The 27,853-nt window shown below is 41.9% G+C and overlaps 1 protein-coding gene across 1 annotated transcript; it reads left to right on the top strand.

The window, feature by feature from the left end:
- Window positions 1-10,248: 10,248 nt before the first annotated feature.
- On the top strand, window positions 10,249-10,995 carry LOC131899483 (histone H1.0-B-like). Its single transcript, XM_059250964.1, has 2 exons — window positions 10,249-10,460; window positions 10,639-10,995. The coding sequence occupies exons 1-2, from the start codon at window positions 10,305-10,307 to the stop codon at window positions 10,861-10,863; spliced, it is 381 nt and encodes a 126-aa protein (XP_059106947.1). The 5' UTR covers window positions 10,249-10,304; the 3' UTR covers window positions 10,864-10,995.
- Window positions 10,996-27,853: the final 16,858 nt, after the last annotated feature.

Genomic DNA, 27,853 nt, shown 5'->3' on the forward strand with positions numbered 1-27,853 from the left:
GGAAGGAGGGTGTGCGCTATTGGATGACTATGTTGTTGAACACTCCTCCCTGCCGTGCAAGAAAGAGAAACACCTGGCCAAAGTGGAAAGACTCAAAGCTCAGGCAGAAGAGCGAGCCAAGCCCCAGAGACAAGCAATAGCTCTGGGTATATCCCTTGCTTCTCAGAACATTAGCCACCCACATTGACCTCTGCTTAGTGCCCAAGCACAGTGGCCTCTGCCAGATACACATTTTTAAAATGTGGTCTCACAAAGTGGATCCTGAAGGACTAATCACTCCATAAAAAATGCTACAGGTTAGAGAGCAAATTCCAGACAGTGAGTCTGACTCTCAAGGCCTCCACTTAATAATTTCCACTAAACATAATTTAGAAAAACTCCTATTTGCAGAGTTCTAAATGGGACCATTGGGGCCACAGCTGAAAAACAAAAAGCCAAAGCATTCCTCTTTTTCTTTTTTCTTTCCCTCCCTGAAGACAGATATTTTAAAATATTTGTCATGTTATCATATAAGAAAAAAGTGTTTATTTTTAAAAGAAGAACTCACAGGTATAAGAAGACACAAGTGAACAGCCAAATCTTTACTAACAGTATGCTTGGGGTCGGGCCCACCTTGTAGGCAAGACTACTTTATATCTAGTTCTTAGTATGCCTTGAATAATTAGAATCTTTTGGATGAAGTCCAAAGCAGAATTCCATATCCAATTCTATTTTAATATTCAGAACGCTAGAGAAGGGCCAATTTGTTTCCCAAAACAAAGATAAGAGCCACCCAGGGGATCTTCTTTCTAAATGAAAATCATATTTAATAACCCCCAACATCATTTGTATGGGCCAAGCTTGCTATCCCATTGAGATTTACATTAGGGATAGCAGCAAATGGGGAATTGCAATACATCTTTGTCATCAGCTGGGTTGATGTTCAAAATACAGATATAGACATCTCATTCATCCCCAGAGTAGAAAGCATTGCTGGGGTTTAAGATCCAGAAGGCCCCAAGTCCAAATGTAAGACTGGAGGCAAAGAGATGGCCTGGATTTTGCTACTATCTACCCCAAGGCCAAGCTCTGGTCCACAGAAGGAAGAGGCAGAAGAGTGCAAATGGCCTGCCTGAGCTTGTAGAGAAAGAGTAAGAAGATGGAGCCATGTACCAGCAACTGGGATGCATGAAACATCATGACCAATCTTGCTAGTTTTCACAGTCAACCACTTAGAGTTTCCTTGTACCCGACAATTGTATCAATAGAGGGAAAATATGTGAAGTGTGGCCACAGGTAGTGGTACATGCCTGCAATCTCAGCAATTGGTAAGCCAAAGCAAGAGGATAGCAAGTTTAAGGCCACCCTGGGCATCAAAGGCAATTTGGACTTCATGGTAAGAACCAATAATGATTTCTCTCTCTCTCTCTCTCTCTCTCTCTCTCTCTCTCTCTCTCTCTCTCTCTCTCTCTCTCACACACACACACACACACACACACACACACACACACACACATACACACACACACACACAACACACACACACACACACAAAGTGAGATGTCAATGAGCATTCTAGTAGTGGGAAGTCTGCCATGTCTCTCTGACAATGTCAGGTAAAGGTACTGAGGGATAGGCATCAGGGCTCAAATTCTATATGCCCCACTTACCATCTTCATGACTTTGCCAAATTACTTCTCCTGGGTTTCAGCTTTACCATCTGTAAAATGAAGCTGATACCATTACCTTATTCATATGGGTTAAATGAGTTAAAATCTAAAGCCAGAATATGCCTAGTACTTGGCAATCTCTTGTTGAGCTATTACTGTTTACATTTTACCAGATTGCTTGAAATTATCACCTGTAAAGCTGGAGATGGGTTACAGATTAAAAACAGGACATTAGAAACAAAAGCACGGTGATGGGGGTAATGGAATGATTGGGCTGAAGATGAAACAACAAAAATCACATATTGGGATCAAATGAATCTTTCTCTAGCAATCTGCAGGACGTAAACTGAAAATGACGGACCTAAAATGCTCACTCACACAATGTCTGCTAAAGCAGAATGGAATGGTGGCTGAACCTCTTCTAGCTGCTAAGCTTTAGCATGTTAAAACAGCACACACCATCAGCACAGTTGAAGTGGTGAAATTTTTCAAAATACTTGTTTTCCTTGCCAAGTTACTTACAACATCATTTTGAAAGCAACACACAGTGAGCATAAAAATAAGGCTCTTGGTTCTTTCAGCATAAATTAAGCAGCCTAATGTTATTGGGAAATTATGCAAACAAAATTTAAATCAGATTATGTAAGTATACCTAGGGTCTTTCAAAGCAAGATGCTATGATGTACATAAGAGAAAAGCTTATTCGAAAGAAGTAGACAGTTCAATACAAAAATGGGTAAGAAAAACTTGATAAGTCACTACACAAAAGGGAAAATCCAAATGGGTGCAAAAAAAAGGGAAGGGGCCCCATTTCTATATTGAGGAAATGCAAATAATAATTCCTTGCCACTTTGCAGCCACAGAATAGCTAGAATCAAAATTACAAACAGGACCAGGTGCTGATAGGAATATGGAGCAACTAAAACTACATTGCAGGGAGAATAGTGATTGGTTCAAATAATTTGGAAAACTGTCAGTATCTACTAAAGTTGAACATAAGCATTTCCTAAGGCCATGTTCCCATGCTTCATGTTTAACATAATGGAAATGTACACAAATATCCACTGAAAGGGCCAGTTTCAGAATATTTACAGCAACACTACTCATAAAAGCCAAGAATCAGAGGCAATGTAATGCCTATGAGCTGCAGAATGGAGAATAACAATGTAGTATACTCACATAATGGAATACTAGATAGGAAAGAAAAATAAGTGAACTTTGAACACACAAAACAAACAGATGAATCTCATAGACCAAGTGTTGAGAGAGAGAATCCAGTCACAGAATAACTTGTGCTTGGATGTAGCTCAGCTGGTAGAATGCTTGCCTAGCATGACCAAGCTTTGAGTTCCATCCCCAGTACTACACAAACCCATCATGGAAGCTTGTGCATCCTTGATGGTCAGAAGTTCAAGGTCACTGTCCATTCCACAAGTTTAAGACCTCTAGGGTAAAAGGGCCAGCCAAAGAAACCCACCCTGACCCTGAAACCAGAGCCAGCCAAAGAAGCACACCCTGTCCCTGAACCCAGAGCCAGTGAAAGAAACCTTTTGGCCCTGAAACCAGAACCAAAGAAACACACCCTGACCCTGAAACCAGAGCCAAAGAAACACACTTTGGCCCTGGAACCAGAGCCATTGAAAGAAACACGCTGGCTGTGTGTGAATCTAGAGCCAAATCTGCCCCCTGACCAAATGAACATGAAATCAACCAATCCCTGAGCAGGAAAACCAACAAATCCCTGAGCAGGAAATCTAGCCAATCTGAGCTTGTCCAAGCTCAAGAGGATCAAAATTTGACCAATTCCCTTCCTGAAAATCTTCTCCCTAGAAAAACTCCACCCCTAAGAAGCACTATATAAGCCCCTGTGCCTGTTCAGTTGGCCGCTGTCCTTCTCCACCCTGGCAGAGGCAGCCACCTTCCTGGATTCCTCCTTCCCAAATAAATCTCTTGAAAGAGTTTTGGGTGAAGATCTTTCCCTGGTGCAGAGCACAATCTCTGCTGGGAAGCTCCCTTAGGGGAGCAGAGTAGAAGAAGCCACTGACACCTCTTCTGGGAAACTCCCTTGGGGATGGAGCAGAAGTAACAACTTTTCACCGGAGCTGGAGCAGATTGCTACATTTCTGCAGGGGTTTCCCGCTTAGCAGAGTGAAGCCGAAGAAGTAACATCTTCGGTTGGAGCTGAGAAGAAAAGGATACCTCTGCTGGGAAACTCCCTTAGAGGGGTGGAGCAGAGCTCAGCTGTAACTGCTCTCTCTTGGAGAGGAGAGGGATTGCCACCTCCTGAACGGAGACCATCTCCCACTGGACCCCAGGTTCAAGTGTAGCCTGACTTTCTGACAAGTCAGGATACCTTTCTCCTCACAGCTGTAGGTATAGCCTGACTTCCCAACAAGTCAGGATACCTTTCTCTCCAAAGCTATAGGTATCCAGGATACCTCCCTTCACAGCTGTAGGTATAGCCTGACTTCCTGAGAAGTCAGGATACCTTTCCCTCCAGAGCTGTGGGTATCCAGGACACCTCCCTTCACAGCTGTAGGTATAGCCTGACTTTCCAATAAGTGAGAATACCTTTCCCTCCAGAGCTGTGGCACTTGCAATACCAGCCTGAGATATAGAGATCCTGTCTCAAAAAAAGATTAAAAACTTAATTGATTAATTAATTAATTAAGGTGCCAATGATACGGCACATCAGGTAAAGGTGCCTGCTGCCAAGCCTGAAGACCTGAGTTTGGTTCCCAGGACCCTTAAATTCTCCTTACATGGTGTAAAGTGAGAACTGACTCTTGGCAAGTTGACCCCCTAACATACCAGCACACATATACACATGCACATACAAAGCAAATAAAAATGTAATTTTTAATTAAGAGAAAAGAAGAGCAACTAGTGCATAATTCCACGTAAATGAAGTTTGAGAACGGGTGAAAATGTTCTACTATGTTAGAAGGCAGGAAAGAGATTAATAGAAACCCAGCAGTACAAAGAGCATCTGGGGCCCTAGGTACACTGGCTTGTTCATGCTAAGAAAACGTATCATGATTTCAATTATGATTGTGTACTTGGAAGTATATATGTTAGGTTCCAATAAAATGTTGACATCATTGCGGGGGGGGGGGGGGGTGATAGAGAGAGGATGGCTAGTGGATACAGGAATGGGGCTAGATAGGAGGAAAAACTTCTAATGTTCTATAGCATAGTAAAATAAACATGGTTGGCAGCAAATCATTGACTATTCAAAGTACCTAGTAGAGGAATGGGGATGTAGCTCAGTTGCTAGAGTACTTGCCCAACATACACAAAGCCTTAATTAATCTCCACCCAGTACCATACAGACTAAGAGTGACAGCTCAGTACTATAATCCTGGTGCTTGACAGGAAGAGGCTGGAGGACTAAGAGGCCAAGGTCATCCTTAGCTATGTAGTAAATTTGAGGCCAACTTGAGGCCAACCTGGGCTATATGACCTTCTATCTCAAAATACAAAAAGAAAATTAATAGAAAGAATTTTGGGGGCCGGGTAGTGGTGGTGCACGCCTTTAATCCCAGCACTCTGTGAGTTCGAGGACAGCCTGCTACAGAGTGAGTTCCAGGAAAGGCACAAAGCTACACAGAGATACCCTGTCTCAAAAAACCAAAAAAAAAAAAAAGAAAGAAAAGAAAAGAAAAGAAAAAAGAATGAATGAATGAATGAATGAATTATGGGGAGGGTTCAAGGCCGAGTTTCTCTGTGTAGCTCTGGCTGTGCTGGAACTCACTCTGTAGACCAGGCTGGTCTCAAACTCAGAGATCTGCCTGCCTCTGCCTCCTGAGTGCTGCTGAGAGAGCAAGACAGACTCCATTTTAAGAAAGAACTCCATTTTAAACAGGACTTGACCAGGGGCTGAACCTGGTTCCAGTAAAAACCACAAACAGTTCCAAGAAAAATCCCAAACAGCCAGGGCCCCAGTCAAGGCGACCCCACCAGGGTGGGCTGGCTGATGAGGAACTTTGGTAAACAATATCTACAGGCTCCAAATGGCCTTGTGGCTTTCTGATAACCATTGTTAAAAATTCCTCCAGACCCCAACCAGTGAATTCAAAGGTTACATACCCTCACCCAATCCTGAGACATCAAGGCTTGTACCTCATTGCTTGCAGTTTTTCCCTTTAAAAACCCCAAACCCAAGAGCTCAGGGCCGTTCTCCTCCACCCACTGCGTTAGAGTGCTGGAGAACAGTCCAAGCTCAAGCTTGTAATCAATAAATCCCTGTGTGTTTGCATGGGATATCGGCTCTGTGGTGACCTTGTTTTTTTTTTTGGGGGGGGGGGTCTCGTGACACAGGCACTACACTGTGATCAAAGGTGTGTGCCACCACCACCCTGCAATAGAAAGAATTTTTAACACACACATATACAGAGAGAGAAAGAGGGGCGAGTTAAAATAGACTTATCCTATAACAAGATAGCAATGCCTCTACTAGACACCAGAAGCTAACAAATAAGTCCAGTGCCAGGAATGGACTACTTCTTTTGAAATCGTTGGCCAATGAGGTCCCATAGACTCCCAAAATTTTACAGGCTATTGCCATTGCTTTTGGTAAGAGCCTGCTGCTGAAGAAACTACATAGAAAATGGAGAGATCAGGCTGGCAGTGGTCAGGAAGTTTTATTTCTACTGACTAGCTTTCATTGTGATGGAAGGTGCACACTACTAGAGGAGAAGATTAACCATGAATCACATCCAGTTGTGAACCCTGAGAGCTAAAAAAAAAATGACTGACCTGGCAAGACATGCTCACTGGTGCAATCGTGGCATAAACATCAGGGGAGTAACCAGCCTCTTCCTAATTGGAATGAAATCCCTCCTGCTCCACAAGATGAAACCCATACTTGGCACCATTATCCGAGCAAGAACCTATGGGCTAGGCAGGTGGTAGTCCCTAGGGGAGAACCTACTACTATTACCTTGCTAAACTATCATTAAACTGACTCCTTACGAAGTTTCATTATAAACAAAGATTAATGCATTGCTCAACCCTCATTTGAGAAGCCTCTATTTGCACTAGATGGTGATTAGCACAGTGACCACAACTGGCCAAGGTGCAAAGAATAAGAGACTGCAGAACACTCAACCCTAAATTGAACATATAAGCCACACCTTCTTCTCCCAAGGCTAAGGGATTATTGCAAAAGAGGGAGCAGAAAAAGTGCAAGAGCCAAAGGCAATGGATGACCACAAGGAAAGAGTATCTGGACATATCAGGACAGCTACACATATGATCTCTTAGTAGTTGGAGCAGCATGCACCAAACCTGTGGAAGCCCAAGCCAGACCAAACCACAGCATGGAGATAGAAACTGGGAAGAAAATAGCACCCATGACTGTGGAGCTATGAGCAACCATTAGCTGTTAGGAGAGGAAGAGACAGTTTTCTCTAAGAGTTTAGCCCCTGGTAAATTAACTATTCTCTAGTGGAAGGTCACACATCCAAGAATATTTGAGCAGCACAACTTGCTCTTAATGGGTTTAAAAAAGGCACAAAGTTGAATAAGTAAGTGTCTTAGAGTATGGGTTTCTATTGCTGGGAAGAGACACCAGGACCACAGCAACTCTTATAAAGGAAAACATTTAATCGGGGCTGGCTTACAGTTCAGAGGTTTAGTCCATTTTCACCATGGTGGGTATTGTGGCAGTGTGCAGGCAGACATGGTGCTGGAGAAGGAGCTGAGGGTTCTGCGTCTGGATAGGCAGGCAGCAGGAAGAGAACTGGCTTGAGCTTCTGAGACCTCAAAGCCCACCCCCTAGTGACACACCTCCTCCAATAAAGCCACACCTACTCCAACAAGGCCACACCTCCTAATAGTGCCTCTCGCTATGGACCTATGGGGGCCATTTTTATTCAAACCACCACAATACCGCCACAGTAAGGAAAGGGGAGATGGATCTGGAAAGACTTGCAGGAGGTGATTTTGACCAAAACATATATGAAACTCTCAAAGAACTAATAAAAACATATCTGACTTTAAAAAGAATTTTTAATGTTCATAATGCAAAGAAAGAACACATATTTACCTTGATCTGATCACCATATATTGTGTGCACGTATTAAAATGTCATGCTGGACTTCCTACATACATACGATTAGTATGTTTTAATTAAAATATTTAAAAGTGGGCTAGGAAGACGGCTCCCTGGTTAAAGTCCTAAGCAGAAAGTATAAGGATCAGAGTCAGGTCCTCAGAATCCATATAAATGCTGGGTGAGCACAGCAACCTGCCATAACTCCAGTACTAGGAAGACCAAGACAAGGAATCCATGAAGCAAGCTGACTGGCTACACTAGACACATGGATGAGCTGTGGGTTCAGCTGAGATACACAGCCTCAGTAAGCAAGGCAGAAAGTGATCAAGGAAGACTCCAAATAACCATTTTGGGCATTCATATGCACACACATGGGCACTCACACTCATTGGAACAGAAAGGCATATGCTCACCACACACACACACACACACACACACACACCATGGAAAATGAAAAAAATATAAGATGTATTTTCCAGGGCTGGAGAGATGACTGAGCACTTAACAGCACTTGCTGCTTTTCCAGCAGACCAGGGTCCAGTTCCCAGCACTCACAAGTTGGCTTACAAGCATCTGTCACTCCAGTTCCCAGGGATCTGACACTCTCTTCTGGATTCATTATACATACGCAGTACACAGGCATACATGCAGGCAAAACACCCATACACATAAAAGAAACAATGTTTTTATTTTCCAATAACAATAAAAAGAAAATATCACAATTTTAAATGCTTATTAAATCCTGACCTGCTGATGTTGCCGCACAAATTGAAATTCTGTGAAGGGAAAAAAAGAGTTTATCTTTTATTCCTTGATGTGTCTGCCCCAGGCACCTAGAACAATGCCCAGTACATACCAGGTAGTCAGCTGATGTTTACTAAATGAACAAGAGTCAAAATAAACTGTTCCAAATATATCATTAAGCATCACCATTTAAAACAGCTGGAATCAAATCCAAAACACATATATTTATCTGTTCAAGGGCTTAAGTCGAATCTGCAGTTTACCAGCAAATCAGCGTGGTTTGGCTATTTCTGGTATTTACCTGTTTTCACATATGTTCTCCCAGATGACCATGAAGACTTTTCTTATATAAGCCACTTAGCACTTAATAACAATACACCCTCTAGGTATGTTAATATGCTTTAATTTATTACCAAAATACTGTAGTCGTGAGCACCTTATACAATAAACGGAAGAGGTGACAACTTGTATCAAAGCTGAAGCCACAGTACTTTCAACCATAATGGCCCTTATTCTATTTGGCCAAGCTGTAAATATTAGTCACATGTCAGCAACTTTCAAACTGTGATTGAATAACGGCATGCAAATTGCCAATTTTTGTTTGTTTGTTTGTTTTTCGAGACAGGGTTTCTCTGTGTAGCTTTGCGCCTTTCCTGGATCTCACTCTGTAGACCAGGCTGGCCTCGAACTTACAGAGATCTGCCTCACTCTGCCTCCCAAGTGCTGGGATTAAAGGCCAATTTTATTAAAAAGCATTCCTTGGGGACCAGAGAGATGGCTCAGCAGTTAAGAGTGGTTATTGCTCTTGTAGAGGACCCAGAATTTAGTTCCCAGCACCCACATAAGTGGCTCACCAGGAGATCCTTCAGGCACCTGCACACGTGTACACAGAAGCTTACTTATAAATAAGTAAACAAATTTTTTTTCAATTTGGGGCAGGTGGTTTTGTTTTGTTTTGTTTTGTTTTTTGTTTTGTTGGTTTTTCAAGACAGGGTTTTTCTCTGTGTAGCTTTCCGCCTTTCCTGGAACTCGCTTTGGAGACCAGGCTGGCCTCGAACTCACAGAGATCCGCCTGCCTCTGCCTCCCGAGTGCTGGGATTAAAGGCGTGCGCCACCACCGCCCGGCCAGGGCAAGTGGTTTTTTGAGGTTTTTCTGTGTAACCATCCTGTGCTGGAACTTGCTTTGCAGACCAGATGGCCTCGAATTCACTGAGACCTGCCTGTCTCTGCCTCCCAAGTGCTTTGATTAAAGGTGTGCGCCACCACCCCTGGCTAAAATTGTCAGGTTTTAATGCCAAATTCACCAGGTAGGGAGATATTCATTCATGAATAGATTCTTTTTGTCTTTATTTATGGGGTTATTCACGTATGCAGATACTTCAATATTAATTTTGGAAGGACTTAAGGTAAAATACACTGAATTCTAGCTAACTTACTAAGGAAGGGACATGGCAGAATGAACCATTGAAGTGGGGTGGGGGGTTTCCGGAAGAGTTCACTGGACCAAACCCTCTGCCACATGTTCTATCACAACATTGGGAATATTAACGAGGATGGCATGAGTCTCTTGGAGAAGTTCAAGAAAAGCCTCCTGTCTGGATCCAGACTCTACGGCCTTGATAGCCTCTCCCCCAACCAGGACTGTCAAAGATGGTACTTTCTGATTTTGAGCCACACCATGATCTCCAGTCCAGTGCCTACTCAGATCAGGGCTAGGAGGTGTCCACAGTTGGGCTTTGTGATGTCAAAGCAGCTGACCTATCAGGACTCAGGGGTGTGGCCTTCCATTGTTCTCGGTGGCTTCATAAGGCCGTGCCTCGGAGCCCTGAGCTCAGACCAAGCCAAGCTTCAGTATGGCGAAGGCAACTAAGAAGTCACAGGATCCTACCAAAAATATCAAACCATCAACTTCGGGTACCAAGGCTAAGAAAGCCAAAACTCGCCGTGAGACCAAAACCAGAACTGCTGGCAAGAAGGATGGTGAACCCAGTTCCAGAAGCTGTAAAGTGGTAAGAAGATCCAAGCTAAGTGTACTCCTTTCTCCAGTGATTTCCACTCTTAACCCTTTCTTGGCCTAGCGTTAACCCCTTCCTCAACCCACAGCCCTTCTCCTTCAGTCCCCTTCATGTATTCCATCTTCTCGAAGACCCACATGCCCTTGTCACTTTACTCTCTTGTCTGTTCCAGGCGCAAGTGATTACCAAGGTCAAGAAAACCCGACCTCGGAGCCCAAAGAGAAAGGCTTCTGAGAAAACTACAACCTCTACAAAAAAGACCAAAAAAGCCAATAAGAAGTCACTGTTTGGTCACTACCACCGCCTGATGGAAGAGATGGCCAGGACCGAGACTGATCCAGGGCAAAGCAGCTTGGAGAGCAGCAGCGTCTCGACAAGCGACCTGGAAAGCCAATAGCCTCAGAATGCCACAAGAGACCTAGCCATCTGCGCAAAGGTCTGGCAACTAGGCAATGTGGAACTGTGTAGGCTGAATTTTCCTACACAACACTTCGATGTTGATGAAAATAAAATCAATCTGAAATGAAAACGATGTATCACTGAGAATCTCTAATGGTGGAGCATGGGAGGAAGGAGGGGGGAAGGAAGGAGGGGGAGGAAGGAGGGAAGGAGGGGGAGGGAGAAGGGGGAGGAGGGGAAGGAAGGAGGGGGAGGAAGGAGGGGAGGAGGAAGGACGGGAGAAGGAGGAGGGGAAGGAGGGAGGAGGGAGGGAGGAGGGAGGAGGGGAAGGAAGGGAGAGGGAGGAGGGGAAGGAAGGGAGAGGGAGGAGGGGAAGGAAGGAGGGGGAGGAGGGAGGAGGACAAGGAAGGAGGAGGGAGGGAGGAGGGAGGAGGGCAAGTAAGGAGGGAGGAGGGAGGAAGGGAGGGAAGGAGGGGGAAGGAGGGGAGGAAGGGAGGGAAGGAAGGAGGGGGAAGAAAGGGGAGAGGAAGGAGAAGAGAGGAAGGAGGGGGGAAGAAAGGGGGGAGAAGGAGGGGGAAGGAAGGCGGAGGAGGGGAAGAAGGAAGAAGGGAGAAACAAGAAGTGGGGAGTACTGGGTCCTACAGGGGTGAGGGCCAGACAAGCAAATGCAATGTCTGGCGGACACTGGATGGTTGAGACTGAGCTAGCATGGAGCACTAGAGACACATTCCTTCCTGATACTTTATCCCATGGGTGAAGGATGAAAAGGGATGGGCATTTCTTGAGTGGGGAGGTTACATGCATTTGAATAGGCAGGCACCTGTGTCCATGCCTGAATAGGTCATAGCCAATTCATCTAGGCCAGCAACCTTTGGGGTTCACCTGCCTCTACCTCACAATGCTAGGTTACAGACATGCTGCTTGTGGGTGCTGGGGATTCAAACTCAGGTATTTAAGTATGTACAGCAAATGGTCTTACCCAGTGAGCCATTCTCCCAGCCCTCAGGGCTATGTGTGTTCTGGCAGGGGGCAGGAACACTGCTTGAGAATATGAACTGTAGAACCCACAGAATGAGAGATATAGAGTTGTCAGTATCAAAGATACCTACCTCCCAGTGGTGTTTCTTATACCCTACTCTATATTAATCATTTTAAAGACCCTCAGAAGGGCCAAAAACATCACCCTAATAAAAAGTATTAGTAGATAGATGCTGGGGATGTAGCTTGCCTAGCATGCATGAAGCTCTAGGTTTGAACCCCAGCACTGCATAAACTGCGTGCATGTCTAGAATCCCAGAAATACACTTGGAAAGTAGAAACCGGGATCAAAGGTTCAAGGTCATTTTTGGCTACAAAGCAAGTTCCAGGCCAGCCTGGATACATGAGAACTTGTCTAAATAAAAATAATAAAGTACTAATAGCACCCCAAGGGAACTAATAGTGTTTAGAAGCCACAGTGCAGCACTGATAGCTCACTCCCTTCAAAAGTTTGGACTTTGGGCTAGAGTTAGGCTGCAGGTCCGCCTCCAATGCTGTCGATAAAGCAAGAAGCATGGTCTACACTCTATAAGGGATTTTCAAATAATATGTCTGCCCATCTAAATATCTTCACCCTTTACTTTTTCCAATTTTCTTCATCCCTGGAGGTAGTGTCATCTTAAAAAAGAAACCAGAGGGGTTGGGGATTTAGCTCAGTGGTAGAGCACTTGCCTAACAAGTGCGAGGCCCTGGGTTCGGTCCTCAGCTCTGAAAAAAAAAAAAAAAGAAACCAACAAAATGAGCATGCTTCAAATATGTAGAGTTGGATGCACTTTGCCACATGTAGATACTGAAGAAAATGTCACTAAAAGAATAAGAGTGAACAACTTCTTTAAAAAGATAGAGTTCAAGCGGGGCGGTGCTGGCACACACCTTTAGGCCCAGCACTTGGGAGGCAGAGGCAGGAGGATCTCAGTGAGTTCAAGGCCAGCCTGGTCTACAAAGTGAGTTCCAGAACAACCAGGACTGTTATAGAGAGAAACCCTGTCTCAAAAAAAAAATGAAAAAAAAAGATTGAGTTTAATGTCAGCAAATTACATAACTAAAATGTGCAACTCCTCAAATATGTATGTCTTCCATTGACAGTTTGTTTCACTGATTTAGGCCTAAGTCTGAAGTGGTACCTAGAAAGGAGGGGAAAATGAGAATATGTAAAGAGACCACATTTGCTGACTTCCTTTTTAGAAGTCCATCACAAAGGGCCCCTTGTGCTTCTCCATTGCAAACACAGTCCCCTCCCTTCCCCGCTCCTGGAACACAGGAAACTCTTCTTTACTACCGCCATTGTGGCATGACGAAAATGTGACAGACATGGAACAGTTGACTTTGTCACCTCAGGACAGTCTCTTCACCTAGTACGCGTCCTCTGAGACTCACTGAAGCTGTAGATAATGACAGTTGTGGGGAGGTGGTATGTGTTTGGTTCTAGAGTAGTAGTCCAGGTATGGAAGTATCACAGTTTAATCAGTTTTCTTTGTTGATTTGTCTGTTTGAGACAGGATCTTGCTATGTAAGCCCAGGACAGCCATGACTCATAATCTTCCTGTCTCTGCCTCCTAAGAGTTGGAATTATAAGTATGTATCATCACACCCAACCTCGTTATTCATTTAAGGACACTATATTATGATTCTTCAGGAAAAATGGGGAGGAGATAGGACTTACAAGAGGACTTCACTGAATCTGAGGACCTGAGATAACTGGCAACATCAATTTTTTTTATTGTTTTAAAAGTTTCAAATTAGCGTACACAGTATTAGATTGTGACATTTTCAAACAAAATTTGGTGTTCTTGCTTCTCCTCCCCCATCTTCTCCTCCGTCTTAGCATTTCTATTGCTGTCATAGAGCACGGGGATGGAAAGCAACAGGGTTGATTTCAGGCTACTGTTTAGTGTCCATCAGGAAGGGGAGTCAGGGCAGGAACTCAAGCAGGGCAGGAACTCGGCAGCTGGAACTGAAGCAGAGACCATGGAGGAATGGTGCTTAATGGCTTATTCCTCATGTCTTGCTCAGAGTGTTTTATTCTACCAACCAGGACCACCAGCCCAAGAATGGTACTGACCACAGTGAGCTAGCCCCACCCCCCATATCAATCATCAATCAAGAAAATGCACACAGGCTTACTGACAGGTCAATTTGGTGGGTGCATTTTCACAATTGAGATTTCCTCTGCATCAGTTCCTGCCTCCAGTTTCCTGATTTAAGCTCCTATCCTGACTTCCCTCGATGGTGGACTATAATGTGGAAGTGGAAGGGAAATAAGCCCTTCCCTCTCCAAGTTGCTTATGATCATGGTGTTTTATCATAGGAACAGAAACCCTAAGACATCTATTATAGATGTTGATAACACAGCAAAATATCAACTTACAGTAATTATTTAGTTACATATTTGTGCTTAAAATCCCACAAATTATAAACTAAATATTAATTAGTAAATACTGCTTTTTTTTTTTTTTTTGGTTTTTCGAGACAGGGTTTCTCTGTGTAGCTTTGCGCCTTTCCTGGGACTCACTTGGTAGCCCAGGCTGGCCTTGAACTCACAGAGATCCGCCTGGCTCTGCCTCCCGAGTGCTGGGATTAAAGGCGTGCGCCACCATCGCCCGGCAATACTGCTTTTTTTTACTCTTAATTTTGCATAAAACAATTTTATTCTCTCTCTCTTTTCCTGTGCTTGTGACCACCAGAATCATATTTTGGGTCCTCTCACAGTGAGATTCTGGAGTCTACGTTTGAGATAATAGAGCATTTAATCTCAAGACAAGTGACATACGTGTGTGTGTGTGTGTGTGTGTGTGTGTGTGTGTGTGTAATAATGTAAGCACCTCCCAAGCAAGTACATGGAGGCAGATGGAAAGGAATCCCTAAATTTACTCTTTTCTAAAATTAACTTTTCCCAAGCACATCCATGATAGAGGAACAGATTCTCATGTCTACATGCCCTTTCACAGAAGCAGGGGGATCTCAGTGAGTTCAAGGCCAGTATGGTCTACAAAGCAAATTCCAGGATAATCAGGACTGTTACACAAAGAAACCTTGTCTGTCTCAAAAAAAAATGGGGTACAGATCTAAACAGAGAATTCTCAACAGAGGAATCTCAAATGGCTGAGAAACACTTAAGGAAATGTTCAACATCCTTAGCCAAGGATTAGGAAAATGCAAATCAAAACAACTCTGAGATTTCATCTTACACCTGTCAGAATGGCTAAGATCAAAAACACAAGCAACAGCTCATACTGGAGAGGATGTGGAGCAAGGCGAACACTCCTCCATTGCTGGTGGGTGTACAAACTAGTATAGCCACTTTGGAAATCAATATGGCAGTTTCTCAGAAAATTGGGAATCGATTCACCCCAAAACCCAGCTATAGCACTCCTGGGCAAATACCCAAAGGACATGTCATCCTACCATAAGGACATTTGCTCAACTATGTTCATAGCAGCTTTATTTGCAATAGCCAGAACCTGGAAACAACCTAGATGCCCTTCAACCGAAAGGCATACGTCACATAAAGAAAATGTGACGCATTTACACAATGGAGTATTACTCAGCTGTTAAAAACAATGACATTATGAAATTCAAAGGCAAATAGATGGTACAAGAAAAAAATCATCCTGAGTGAGGTAACTCAGACCCAGAAAGACAAACATGGTATGCACTCACTTTTGATAGATATTTGCTGTAAAGTAAAGGATAACCATGTTATAATCCACAGCCCTAGAGAGGCTAAGTAACAAAGAGGGCTCAAGGGTAGACACAGGAATCTCCCTGGGAAGAGGAAATAGAATAGTTCTCGTGGATGGACTGGGTGCATGTGGGGATGGGAATATAATCAGGTGGAGGTGGAGGAGGAGAGTACTGGAAGAGAAATCTGGAAATCCATTTCAGGATGAGGTTTCTCGGGTGCAAGGGAAACTCCCCAGGAATCTACAAGGACGACCCCAGCTAAGACTCCTAGCAATAGGGGATACATAGCCTGAACTGACCATTTCCTGTGACAAGGCAAGACTTCCAGTGGAGGGACTGGGACACCAACCCAGCCACAAAACCTTCCACCTACAATTTGTCAAGCCTACAAGATATGCTGGGGTAAGGGTGACTCAGAGATTGTGGGAGTGGCCAACCAATGACTGGTCCAGCCTGAGACCCATGCCATGAGACCCATGCCATGAGAGTGAGCCCACCCCTGACACTGCCTGAAATACCAGGACTCAGAGGCTAGATAGCCCAGAGACCTAGGATAGAACCAAACATGACTGGCAAAAGAAACGTCAATGTAATGATGTCTAATGATATTCTGCTATACTCATAGATTGTTGCCTAGCCCAATTGTCATCAGAGAGGCTTCACCCAGCAGATGAAAGGGATTTTTATAAGAACTCACATATAAGCTGATACCTTCCTATCTAATGGATAATTCTAGAAGAAAACTTCACTAACATATTGCCATATATTTTAAACTGATCTCTTTCCAAATGTTATACAATGAATATTAGCATCTTTACAATCTGGAAGAAGAATGTTTAATTTGGGTTTAGAGTTGTATATGATATTAAGGATGGAACCCAAGTCCTTGAACATGTTAGGCTGAGGAACACTCCCAGTTCAAACGATGTATTGTAAAATAAGAGCTAATCCAACAGTGATGAGCACTGCATGACCCAGATTGTGATTCCTAAACACTACTTCCCATTAATAAGAACCAGGATGTTTTGGGAAAATGGTAAGGGCAAGAAATATACAAGATGTACCTGAATCTTCTGATTATAACTGGAAGCAAGGGAGCTGTCATGCTAGTGTTGTGTCCAAAGAATGAGGAAGCCAACTTAAAAAATACCCCACTGACCAATGAAAGGATTGCTTATATAGCAATAAGAATGACAATGGAGGGGTTAGGGCTGTAGCTCCATTGATATACTACTTGCCCAGCATACACAAGACTCTGGTAATCCCAACCTTACAAATGAATACAATTCCGATACATGCTACTACTGTGGGATGTTCTGTATGTCAAATGTGTTGCTCTGATTGGTCAATAAATAAAACACTGATTGGCCATTGGCTAGGCAGGAAGTATAGGCGGGACAAGGGGGGAGGAGGAGAATAAAGCTGGGAAGTGGAAGGCTGAGGCAGAGAGACACTGCCAGCAGCCATGATGACAAACAGTTTGTGAAGATGCCGGTAAGCCACGAGCCATGTGGCAAGGTATAGATTTATAAAAATGGATTAATTTAAGCTGTAAGAACAGTTAGCAAGAAGCCTGCCACAGCCATACAGTTTGTAACCTATATAAAGTCTCTGTGTTTACTTGGTTGGGTCTGAACGGCTGTGGGACTGGCAGGTGAGAGAGATTTGCCCTGACCGTGGGCCAGGCAGGAAAACTCTAGCTACATGCTACAGTGTGGATGAACTTTGAACATGCCATGCTAAGTAAAATTAGGTCAGACATAAAAAGTATGACTATTGTGTATGTCTATATATATGAGGTACCTAGGACAGTCAAATTCATAGGTGCCAGAGGCTGGAGAATGGGAAGGCAGTATTAATGCTTAAGGGGTACAGAGTCTGTGGGAGGACAGTGTTAGATGACAGTGATAGCTACACAACATAGATGTGTACTTACACCACTGAATTTAAAAATAGTTCAAATGGTATTGGATAGCCTATCGGTGTGCTCTTCCCTGGGGAAAACTATTTTTCCTGCCCTCAGCACTTCTTAGTTGCCTGTAGTTCTTTGTGTAGGGTGGAGGCCTCTTGGGCTTTTCCAATCCACTTTGACTTTTCTGTTGTTGTCCTTGTTCAGCTCAATTTAGGCAGTCATGTTGGTGAGACTTCATGAATGTAGCTTCTCACTCACATATACTTATGAGTGACTTATACAGACTGACCAAGTTATATTTATGTATTTATATAACACATAATTAATGAAAAAAGACCATAAACATGAAAAAGAGCAAGGAGGGGTATATGGGAGGGTTTGGAGGCAGCAAAAGGAAGGGAGAGATCTCAAAAAAATAAAATAATAATAATAATAAAAAGTTTAGATGGACAAGCTTATATTTACACAATAAAAATAATTTATAAAATAAATAAATAAAAATCTGTATTTTTTAGAAATATGGATATAGTGGTGTTGAGCTTTGTTTCAAAATATTCAGGGTGGGAGAGTGAATAAGGATAAGAACAAAACAGGAGTTGATAATGGATGGGTTCAGAAAAACATACTATGTTGCTGTCTCTACTTTTAGATGTACCTGAAATTTTTCACTAAAAAAGAAAGAACAGGTGGGAATGATGCTCATGCCTGTAATCCCAGCACTTGGGAGATGGAAGCAAGATGATCAGAAGTTCAAGGCCAGCCTTGCTCACAGTAAGTTTGAGGCAAGCCTTGTTTGTAGTAAGTTTGAGGCCAGCCTAGACTATATGATAACTTGTCTCAAAAAAAAAATAGGAAGAAGGAAAGGGACATTCTGTCATACAAGGTCCATTTTATTGATGCTCTTCATTTTGAAGAAACTCAGCCATTCTTGGTCAGCACCTCAGCAGGTGAGGTCTGGAGTTGGTTACATTGCTATAGACAGACCCAGTATCTACAGTGACTAGTGTTGACACCTAGGCACACACAGTCACTAGGTATTTTTCAGTTCTTCTCTAAGCCCTGAAGCAGTACCTACACAAGAGCAATTTAATCTCAATTGCTGGCTTTGGGGGCCATGGTCAAGCTCAGTGGTACAGCACTTGCCTAGTATATGCAAGACCCTGGGTTCAATCCCCAGCACTGCAAAAAAAATCAATTTCTTGCTGCATAGTTTAGCTCTCTCTACAGGATTACAAATCTACTCTAGTCAGATATGGTGACTCACATCTATAATCCCAACACTGAGGATGCTGAGGCAGGAGGATCAGTTCTATACCAGCTTAGACTATACAGTGAAACAATGTCTTAAATAATAATAAAAATGTTAGTAATACCAAAAGTGAACTTCAAAGAAATACACCCCTGACCACCTACCTAAAACCTTCATAATCTGTCACCATCCTACTTTTTTTCTCTCATCTCATACTCATTATCAAGTTTTTCTTATAAGGGTAAATGATAATACAGCAAATACTTACAAAGTACATGTTTTATACCAAGTAAGCATGGTTTCAAATGCATTACATGCATCAGGTCCTTTAAGTCTTCACACTGGCCTTGACTTCAGAGACATTTTAACCTCCAATTTGCACTTGAAAAACTGAGGTTTTCGATGATGTATATCACTGTTTTAATTACTTTTCTGTTGATGTGATAAAATATCATGATCCAAGGCAACTTGGGGAGGGAAAGGTTTGCTATATCTTACAGCTTACCATTATGTAAGTGTCTTAGTTACTTTTCTATTGTCATGACAAAACATTATGACCAAGGCAATTTAGAAAAGAATGTATTTAATTTGAGGACTCATCATACCAAAGTGTATGATCATCATGGCAGTGAACATGGGAGCAGGCAGGAAGGCATGGTGCTAGAGCAGTAGCTGAGAGCTTACATCTGATCCACAAGTATGCAGAAAAAAGAGAGCAAGATTGGACCTGGCATGGACATTTGAGACCTCAAAGCCCACCCCTAGTAACACACTTCCTCCAAGAAAGTCACACCTCCTAATCCTTCCCAAACAGTTCTGCCAACTGGGGACCAAGTATTCAAATATATGAGCCTATGGGGGCCATTCTCATTCAAACTACCATAGGAAGTCAAGACATGAACCTGGGGGCAAAAGCTGAAGCAAAGACCATGGGAGAATGCTGCTCACTGGCTTGTTTCCAAAGACTCACTCAATTTGCTTTTCTTATACAACTCAGGACCACTGTAGCATTCCCCACAGTGGGCTAGGCTCTCCTTTATCAATCACTAACCAAGAAAATACAACACAAACTTGCCTACAAGCAATCTGATGGCATTTTCTCAATTTAGGTTTCCTTTTTCCAGATGACTCTAGCTAGTGTCAAGTTGACAAAAAAAAAAAAAAAAAAAAACACCTCTAAGCACAACCCAGGCTGCTGACACTGCCAATGAGACTCAGTCTTGAGTACAGAGTTTCTAGATTCTTTTGCTTTTTCTATATATTGGCTGTTTCTACCTATCTCTTACAAAGAGAACATTCCTACTGCTTCCTAATAAATCCAGCTTACCCTACCATTTTAATTAGGGTTTCTACTGCTATGATAAAACACCATGACTAAAAGCAACTTGGGAAGGAAGGGGGTTACTACCTCTTACAATTTTCAGATCACACTCCATCACTGAGGGAAGTCAAGACAGAAACCAGAGACAGGAATTGATGCAGAGTCCATGGGAAATTGGGGCTTCCTAGGTTTGCTCCCCATGGCTTGCTCAGCCTGCTTTCTTATACTACCCAAGATCACCTACTGAGGGATGGCACGGCTTACAGTGGGTCGGGCCCTTCTGCATTAATCATCAATCAAGAAAATGCCTTACAGACTTGCCTGCAAGCCAATCTAATGGAGGCATTTTCTCAACTAAAGTTCCTTCTTCCCAGATGACCTTGTGTCAAGTTGACAAAAAATAAAAAATAAAAAAAAAATCTAGCTAGTACACCCAGCTAGCTAAATTCCCATGTAAGGCTCTTGAATGCTTTGTCCAAGGTCAATGACCCTAAAGAATAAAAAGATAGGACTGGAGAAACTGCAACCAGAGAAGCCCTGTGGCTGCTTACAGAAATATTGGCCCCATGGGAGGGCCCCATGTCCATGCTGTGCCATCCCACCTCCTGAGCACTGAGCAACAGGCTGTGTGAACTGAGAAGGCAATTCTCACGCCACACCAAATGATTCAGAAGGCCTCTGACAACCTGCAGAGTGCACTATAGTGTTTGACCTGTGCAAAAAGTCTCCAATTTGAAGTTTTAAACTGAGTATTTGTATGTTGAGGGCAAACACAGAAAGGATACATTATAGTGTGACAGATGAAAATAGATTTACTAAGACATTAATAGTATCTAGACAGGTTCTCAAGCACACCTGGGAATACATTACTGACACATTATAGGAACACACCAATACACAGTTATTCCCACAGCAAAAAAAAAAAAAAAAATGCTACCTTTCACAACTCAAAAGAAAACTGCATTCATTGCAGTGACATCTAAATCTCCTAATTTTGTGTCCTGAACTCAAACTTTAAATTTTTTTGAGTTTTGGACATCATCAGCAAGGGTAAAGCATTTTTGGTGAGATATCCTCTCTTTTGATATATCACTATCACATGACTAAACATTCATATTTTTGTTCTTTACAAAATACAGTACACATTTATGCAGTCATAAACATGCATTCATCTTATTAAAAATAAATTCATCTCCAATATTATATATATTATTTACTTTTAGATTTCATTATTATACATGCATATATATTCTATTAGTTTACTTTTCATTATTAGACAGGTTTGGTAACACATACTTAAAATCCCAGCATTTAAAAGGTTGAGAAAGAAGGATTGTGGGTTCAAGGCCAGCCTGACAACATAGTGAGACCCTATATCAAAATAAAACAAAGACCCAAAAAAGACATTTAGTTAGCTTATAACTTTGGAGGCTGAAAGTCCAAGATTTAGTGGCCCTCTGATGAAGAACCTGTGTGGGAATAAGAGATCATATTGAAACAGTATTTTGCCTGCATGTATTGCAAGAAGTTCATATATCCACTTATGAGTGAGTACATACTATGTTTGTCTTTTTGAGTCTGGGTTACCTGGTTCAGGATGATATTTTCTAGTTTCATTCATTTGCCTACAAATTTCATGATGTCATTGGTTTTTTTTTTACCACTGAGTAATCCTCCATTGTGTGTGTGTGTCTGTGTGTGTGTGTGTGTGTGTGTGTCTGTGTGTGTGTGTGTGTGTGTGTGTGTATAATTTTCTTTATCCAGTCTTTGGTTGAGGGGCATCTAGATTGTTCCCAGGTACTGGCTATTACAAATAATATTACTATGAACATAGTTGAGCAAGTGTCCTTGTGGTATGATTGAGCATTCCTTGGGTATATGCCCAAGAGTGGTATCATTGGGTCTTGGGGTAGATTGATTCCCAATTTTTTGAGAAACCACCATATTGATTTCCAGAGTGTCTGTACAAGTTTGCACTCCCACCAACAGTGGAGGAGTGTTCTCCTTGCTCCACATCCTCTCCAGCAAAAGCTGTCATCAGTAATTTTTATCTTAGCCACTCTGACAGGTGTAAGATGGTATCTCAGAGTCATTTTGATTTGCATTTCCCTAATGATTAAGGATGTTGAGCAATTCCTTAAATGTCTTTCAACTATTTGAGATTCTTCTGTTGAGAATTCTCTGTTTAGATCTGTAGCCCATTTTTTAATTGAATTGTTTGGTATTTTGATGTCTAGTTTCTTGAGTTCCTTATATATTTTGGAGATCAGCCCTCTGTCAGTTGTGGGGTTGGTGAAGATCTTTTCCCATTCTGTATGTTGTCATTTTGTCTTATTTACTGTGTCCTTTGCTTAACAAAAGATTCTCAGTTTCAGGAGGTCCCATTTATTAATTGTTGCCCTCAGTATCTATGCTACTGGTGTTATGTTTAGGAAGTAGTCTCCTGTGCCAATGCATTCAAGACTACTTCTTACTTTCTCTTCTTTCAGATTCAGGGTAACTGGATTTATGTTGAGGTCTTTGATCCACTTGGACTTGAGTCTTCTGCATGGCCATAGATATGGATTTATTTGCAATCTTCTACATGTTGACATTCAGTTATGAAAGCACCATTTGTTGAAGATACTTTCTTTTATCCATTGTACAGTTTTGGCTTCTTTGTCAAAAATCAGGTGTTCACAGGTGTGCAGATTAATGTCAGGTTCTTCAATTTGATTTCATTGATCCACATGCTGGTTTTTATGCCACTACCAAGCTGTTTTTTATTACTATAACCCTATAGTAGAGCTTTTGGTCAGGGATGGTGATGCCTCCAGAGGTGGCTTTATTGTACAGGATTCTTTTAGCTATCCTGGGTTTTCTGTTTTTCCAAATGATGTTGAGTACTGTTCTTTGAAGGTCTGTGAAGAATGGTGTTGGGATTTTGATAGGGATTGCATTGAATCTGTAGATTGCTTTTGGTAAGATTGCCATTTTTTTTTTTTTTTTTGGTTTTTCGAGACAGGGTTTCTCTGTGTAGCTTTGCGGCTTTCCTGGGACTCACTTGGTAGCCCAGGCTGGCCTCGAACTCACAGAGATCTGCCAGGCTCTGCCTCCCAAGTGCTGGGATTAAAGGCGTGCGCCACCACCGCCCGGCTAAGATTGCCATTTTTACTATGTTAATCCTACCTATCCAGGAGCATGGGAGATCTTTCCATTTTCTGATATCCTCTTCAATTTCTTTCTTCAGAGACTTAAAGTTCTTGTCATATAGGTCTTTCACTTGCTTAGCTAGATGTAAAGCAAAGGATAACCAGACTACAACCCACAGCTCCAGAGAAGATAACAAAGAGGACGCTAAGAGGGACACATAGATCACCCTGGGAAGGGGAAATAGATGAGATCTCCTGAGTAAATTGGGGGTGAGGGGGCAATAGAGGGAAGCGGGTAGGGGATGAGAACATAAGGGAATGGGGTGGTCAAGCTGGAACAAAGATGGAGTGGGAGAGCAATGAAAGAGATACCATGATAGATGGAGACATCAAGGGAACAGGGGAAAACAGGGTGCTGGGAAGTTCTCAGGAATCCACAAGGATGACCTCACCTTAGACTACTAGCAATAGTAGAGAAGATGCCTGAATTGGCTTACTCCAGTAATCAGATTGGTGAATACACTAACTCTCATCATAGAGCCTTCATCCAGTAACTGATGGAAGCAGATGCAGAGAGATCCACAGCCAAGAACCAGTCTGAGCTCCCGGAGTCCAGTAGAAGACAGAGAAGAAGGATTCTATGAGCAAGGGGCAACAAGATCATGATGGGAAAACCTACAGAGACAACCAAACCAAACTAGTGGGAACTCATGAACTTTAGACCAACAGCTGTGGAGCCTCCATGGGACTGGACTAGGCCCTCTGCATAAGCAAAACAGTTGTGTAGGTTGATCTGTTTAAGGGTCCCTGGCAGTAGGATCAGGATTCATTCCTGGTGCATGAGCTGGCTTTTTGGAAGCCATTACCTATTGTGGGACACCTTGTACAGCCTTGACGCAGGGGGAGTGGCTTGGACCTGCCTCAGCTGAATGTACCAGGCTGTACTAACTCCCTATGGGAGGCCTTACCTTTTCAGAGGAGGGAATGGGGAGTGGGTTGGGGGACAAGGCTGGGGGGAAGGGAGGAAGGAAGAGAGGGGAATCTGTGGTTGTTATGTAAAATGAATAAAAACTTTCTTAATAAAAAATGTTTTAAAAATTAAAAAAGAAGCTTATATAGAATAATAAATGGCTACAAACTGATTACCTACATATGCTTAAGGGGGAAATAGAGTGAAGATTTATATGCTACTAAAAAACGTTTTTAAGGGGCTAGAGTGACATCTCAGTTGGTAAGAGGGCTTCCTGTTTTTCCACAGGGGCCAAATTCAGCCCAAGCACCTACACTGGGAAGCTCACCCTGCACCTCCAGCTCCAGATTTGACACCCACCCTCTTCTGGGCTCTTGTGGACATCCTCATGCACATGCAAATACACACACACACACACACACACACACACACACACACACACACACACATTTTTTAATTACTTTAAAAATACTTAACAAAGATAAGATGTTATGGAAATAGGTAACGAAAGAGAATGAGGAATTCAGAAATAGATCCGAACATACCTTGTAACTAACTACAAGAGCCAGCAGCATGGCATGTACATGTGTTCCCAGCTACTGAGAAGGCTGAGGCAGGTGGGTCACTTAATTCCAGGAGTTTGAGATCAGCCTGGGATACACAGTAGACCACTATGTCAAACAAAAGGGAAGGGTTGTGGGGGACAACATCACTACATGAGTAGAAATTCCACAGTTGGGATACTACTAGTTAACAAAAAAGCAAAACTAGACCTTTACCTTGTATCATACAATAAATCAAAAGTAGAATAATAAAATATCAAGATAATTGCATATTAATTCCACATAGGAAACTTTCTGGAATAAGATAGGTAACTGAGGAGTGGTAAGGGCCATAGATAAATACATTGGGCTTTCTTTTTCAAGACATGTTCTCAGGCTGTAGCCCAGGCTAACCTCAAACTCATTATGTACCCCAGGTTGGCCTCAAACTCATAGCACTCCTCCTGCCTCAGACTGGTCAGGTTCACAGATGTGAACCACAAGGCATACCTTGACTGTGTCTTTTAAGTTTTAATTTTTGTATGGCAAAAATAAGCCACAGACGAGGAGACATGAAGGGAAATGAGTAAAGAGCAAGCAAGAAATGCAGGCAGAGACTGTATAATAAACTTCACAGCCTCATTAGTAGTCACAGAAATTCAAAATAAAATCCAAGTTTTTACTCATCAGAGCTGGGCATTAAAATTAAAAGATAATTATAAAGAATATTGCTGAGAATTTGGGGAAAAAGTTGTCTCATATAATAGTGGTAGAAATAAGAATTTGTTTTTATTTTATGTATATCGATGTTTTGCCAGAACGTGTGTGTGTGTGTGTGTGTGTGTGCGCGCGCGCCTGGTTCCCACAGAGGCCAGTAGAGGACATTAATCCTCTGGAACTCAAGTTACAGACTGTTCTGAGCTGCCAAGTGGATGCTGAGAATCAAAAGCTTTTAGTCATTGAGCCATTTCTCCAAATCCAAGTTATAAATTTGGAGGAAATTTTTATAATATCAAATAAAAAGTTTAAATGTCAGGCAAATAAAAATGTCAAAATTAAAAATACGCATACTTCATGTTCCACAATGAGAAATCTATTCCACCGAAATAAAAGCATTAATATTTAAGAAAATTTAAGCATAAAATTGCTCAGTAAGACATTTCAATGCCAAAAGGAAATAGAAACAAATTGAATTTCTACCAATGAAAGAGTACATGAATAAACTGTAATTTGCTTATTCATATTTATTCATACAATACAACATTACAGTTATTTTTGAAGCCTGTTCAGGAAAAGGCATATCTTCACAATGGAAAATATGATGGTCATAATTTTAGTTAACCACATTATCAAACTGCTTACAATGGAACACTTGGATGTTATATCCCTCTAACATGAAAAAAATAGAAATAAACAGAATCATCTATGAACTGGTCTTGCCAAATATGATCAAACCTAAATCTGACCAAACCTTTAGGCTTAGCTTCTCATTTCCAAGAAATACATGAAATAGAAGAACAAAGTTAAACCCTGAGGAAATAAACACACAAAAAAGAAATATGAGCTATTCTGCAAGATAACTGATATGGCTGCTTCCAGGGGTTGAGATCAAAGGAGAAAAGGTGTCTTGTTAGTTTTTGATTGTTGTGATAAGACACCATGACCAAGGTAATGTATAGAAGAAAGAGGGTTGGGGGGGGCACTTATAGTTTCAAAGGGTTAGAGTCCATGACCATTGTGGTGTGGGGAATGGAAACAGGCAGGTAGGCAGTCATGGTGCTGGAGCAGTAGCCAAGAGATTACATCTTGATATACAAGCAGGAGGCCGAAAGAAAGAAAGAAAGAAAGAAAGAAAGAAAGAAAGAAAGAAAGAAAGAAAGAAAGAAAGAAAGAAAGAAAGAGACTGAGCCTGGCATTGGCAGTTGAAACCTCAAAGCCCACCCCTAGTGACACACCTCCTCCAACAAGGCCACACATTTGAATCCTTCCCAAACAGTCCCACCAACTAGGGACCAAGCATTCAAATATATGAGCCTATGGGAGCCACACTCATTCAAGTCACCACAGGTGGGGAGTCAGAGTAAGATGGCCCATGCCTGTAATCTCAGTGTTCATGAGACTGAGACAGGAGTAAGTTCAAGGCCAGGGTGGGCTAAAAGCAAGACTCTGCATCAGAAAATGAAACAAAACAGTGAGAAACTATTATAAAATAAAAGATTAAAGAGACATAAGACAATTGTTATATGTGAACTTTCAATAAATTTTGATTCTTTAAAAAATAACTATTGGGCTGCAGACATGACTCAGAAGTTAAGATCACTAGCTGATTTTCCAGGTCCCAGGTTCTAGGTTTAATTATCAGAACCCACACGGCAGCTCTCAACCATCATCTGTCACTCTAGTCCCAGAGGACTGATACCCTCTTCTACATTCCAAGGACATGGCACACACACATGGTATACAGATACGCATGCAGAGAAAACACTAATACATCAATACACATTTTTTCTTTAAAAATAGCTATAAAAGGATTTTTGTTAGATAAATTTGAATATAAACAAAATAGAGAATACAAATAAATTAGTTCTGGTATTTTATTGCACTGCAGATAACAATAATATACTTTACATTTCAAAAAGCTACAAGAAAGGATTTTTAAAACTTTCACTGTAAAGAAATGACAAATGTTTGAGGAGATAAATATGTTTAACCTGATTTAAGCATCACACAATGAATACATGTGTAAAAACACTGCATGGTACCCCATCGCCAAGTGTGATTTTTATTTTTACGTTTTCAGTTAAAAATAAATAAATTTTAGTGACTGGGAGTATAACTCAGTCGTAGAGTGTTTGCCTGACAGGGTGAGGCCTTAGGTTCAGTCAATCCCCAGCACTATAAGTACTATTTTCTCTCTTTTTTCTTTCTTCCCAGCACTACAATTATAATAACAGTAATACAATTAATTTTCAAATATTATGATTTTTTTATTTTCTAAAGTTTGGTGATGATATTGCGAGTGTAAATGAAAAGGTCCTATTTTTTTTTTAGGCAATGGATACCATATTTCTTCATGGTGAAGTATTATAAACTCCAATTTACTGTGTCTCAAATGTTTCAAGAGGAAAAAAATCCATTAGA

This window comes from Peromyscus eremicus, chromosome X (genome assembly GCF_949786415.1).
Source record: "Peromyscus eremicus chromosome X, PerEre_H2_v1, whole genome shotgun sequence".
In the NCBI taxonomy this organism is placed as follows: Eukaryota; Metazoa; Chordata; class Mammalia; order Rodentia; family Cricetidae; genus Peromyscus; species Peromyscus eremicus.

What these genes read in the sequence shown, in the direction of transcription:
- LOC131899483 (XM_059250964.1), top strand. Translation starts at nt 10,305, where the DNA reads ATGGCGAAGGCAACTAAGAAGTCACAGGATCCTACCAAAAATATCAAA. An exon ending in GTTCCAGAAGCTGTAAAGTG is followed by an intron (nt 10,461 to 10,638) that starts GTAAGAAGATCC and finishes TGTCTGTTCCAG; the next exon opens with GCGCAAGTGATTACCAAGGT.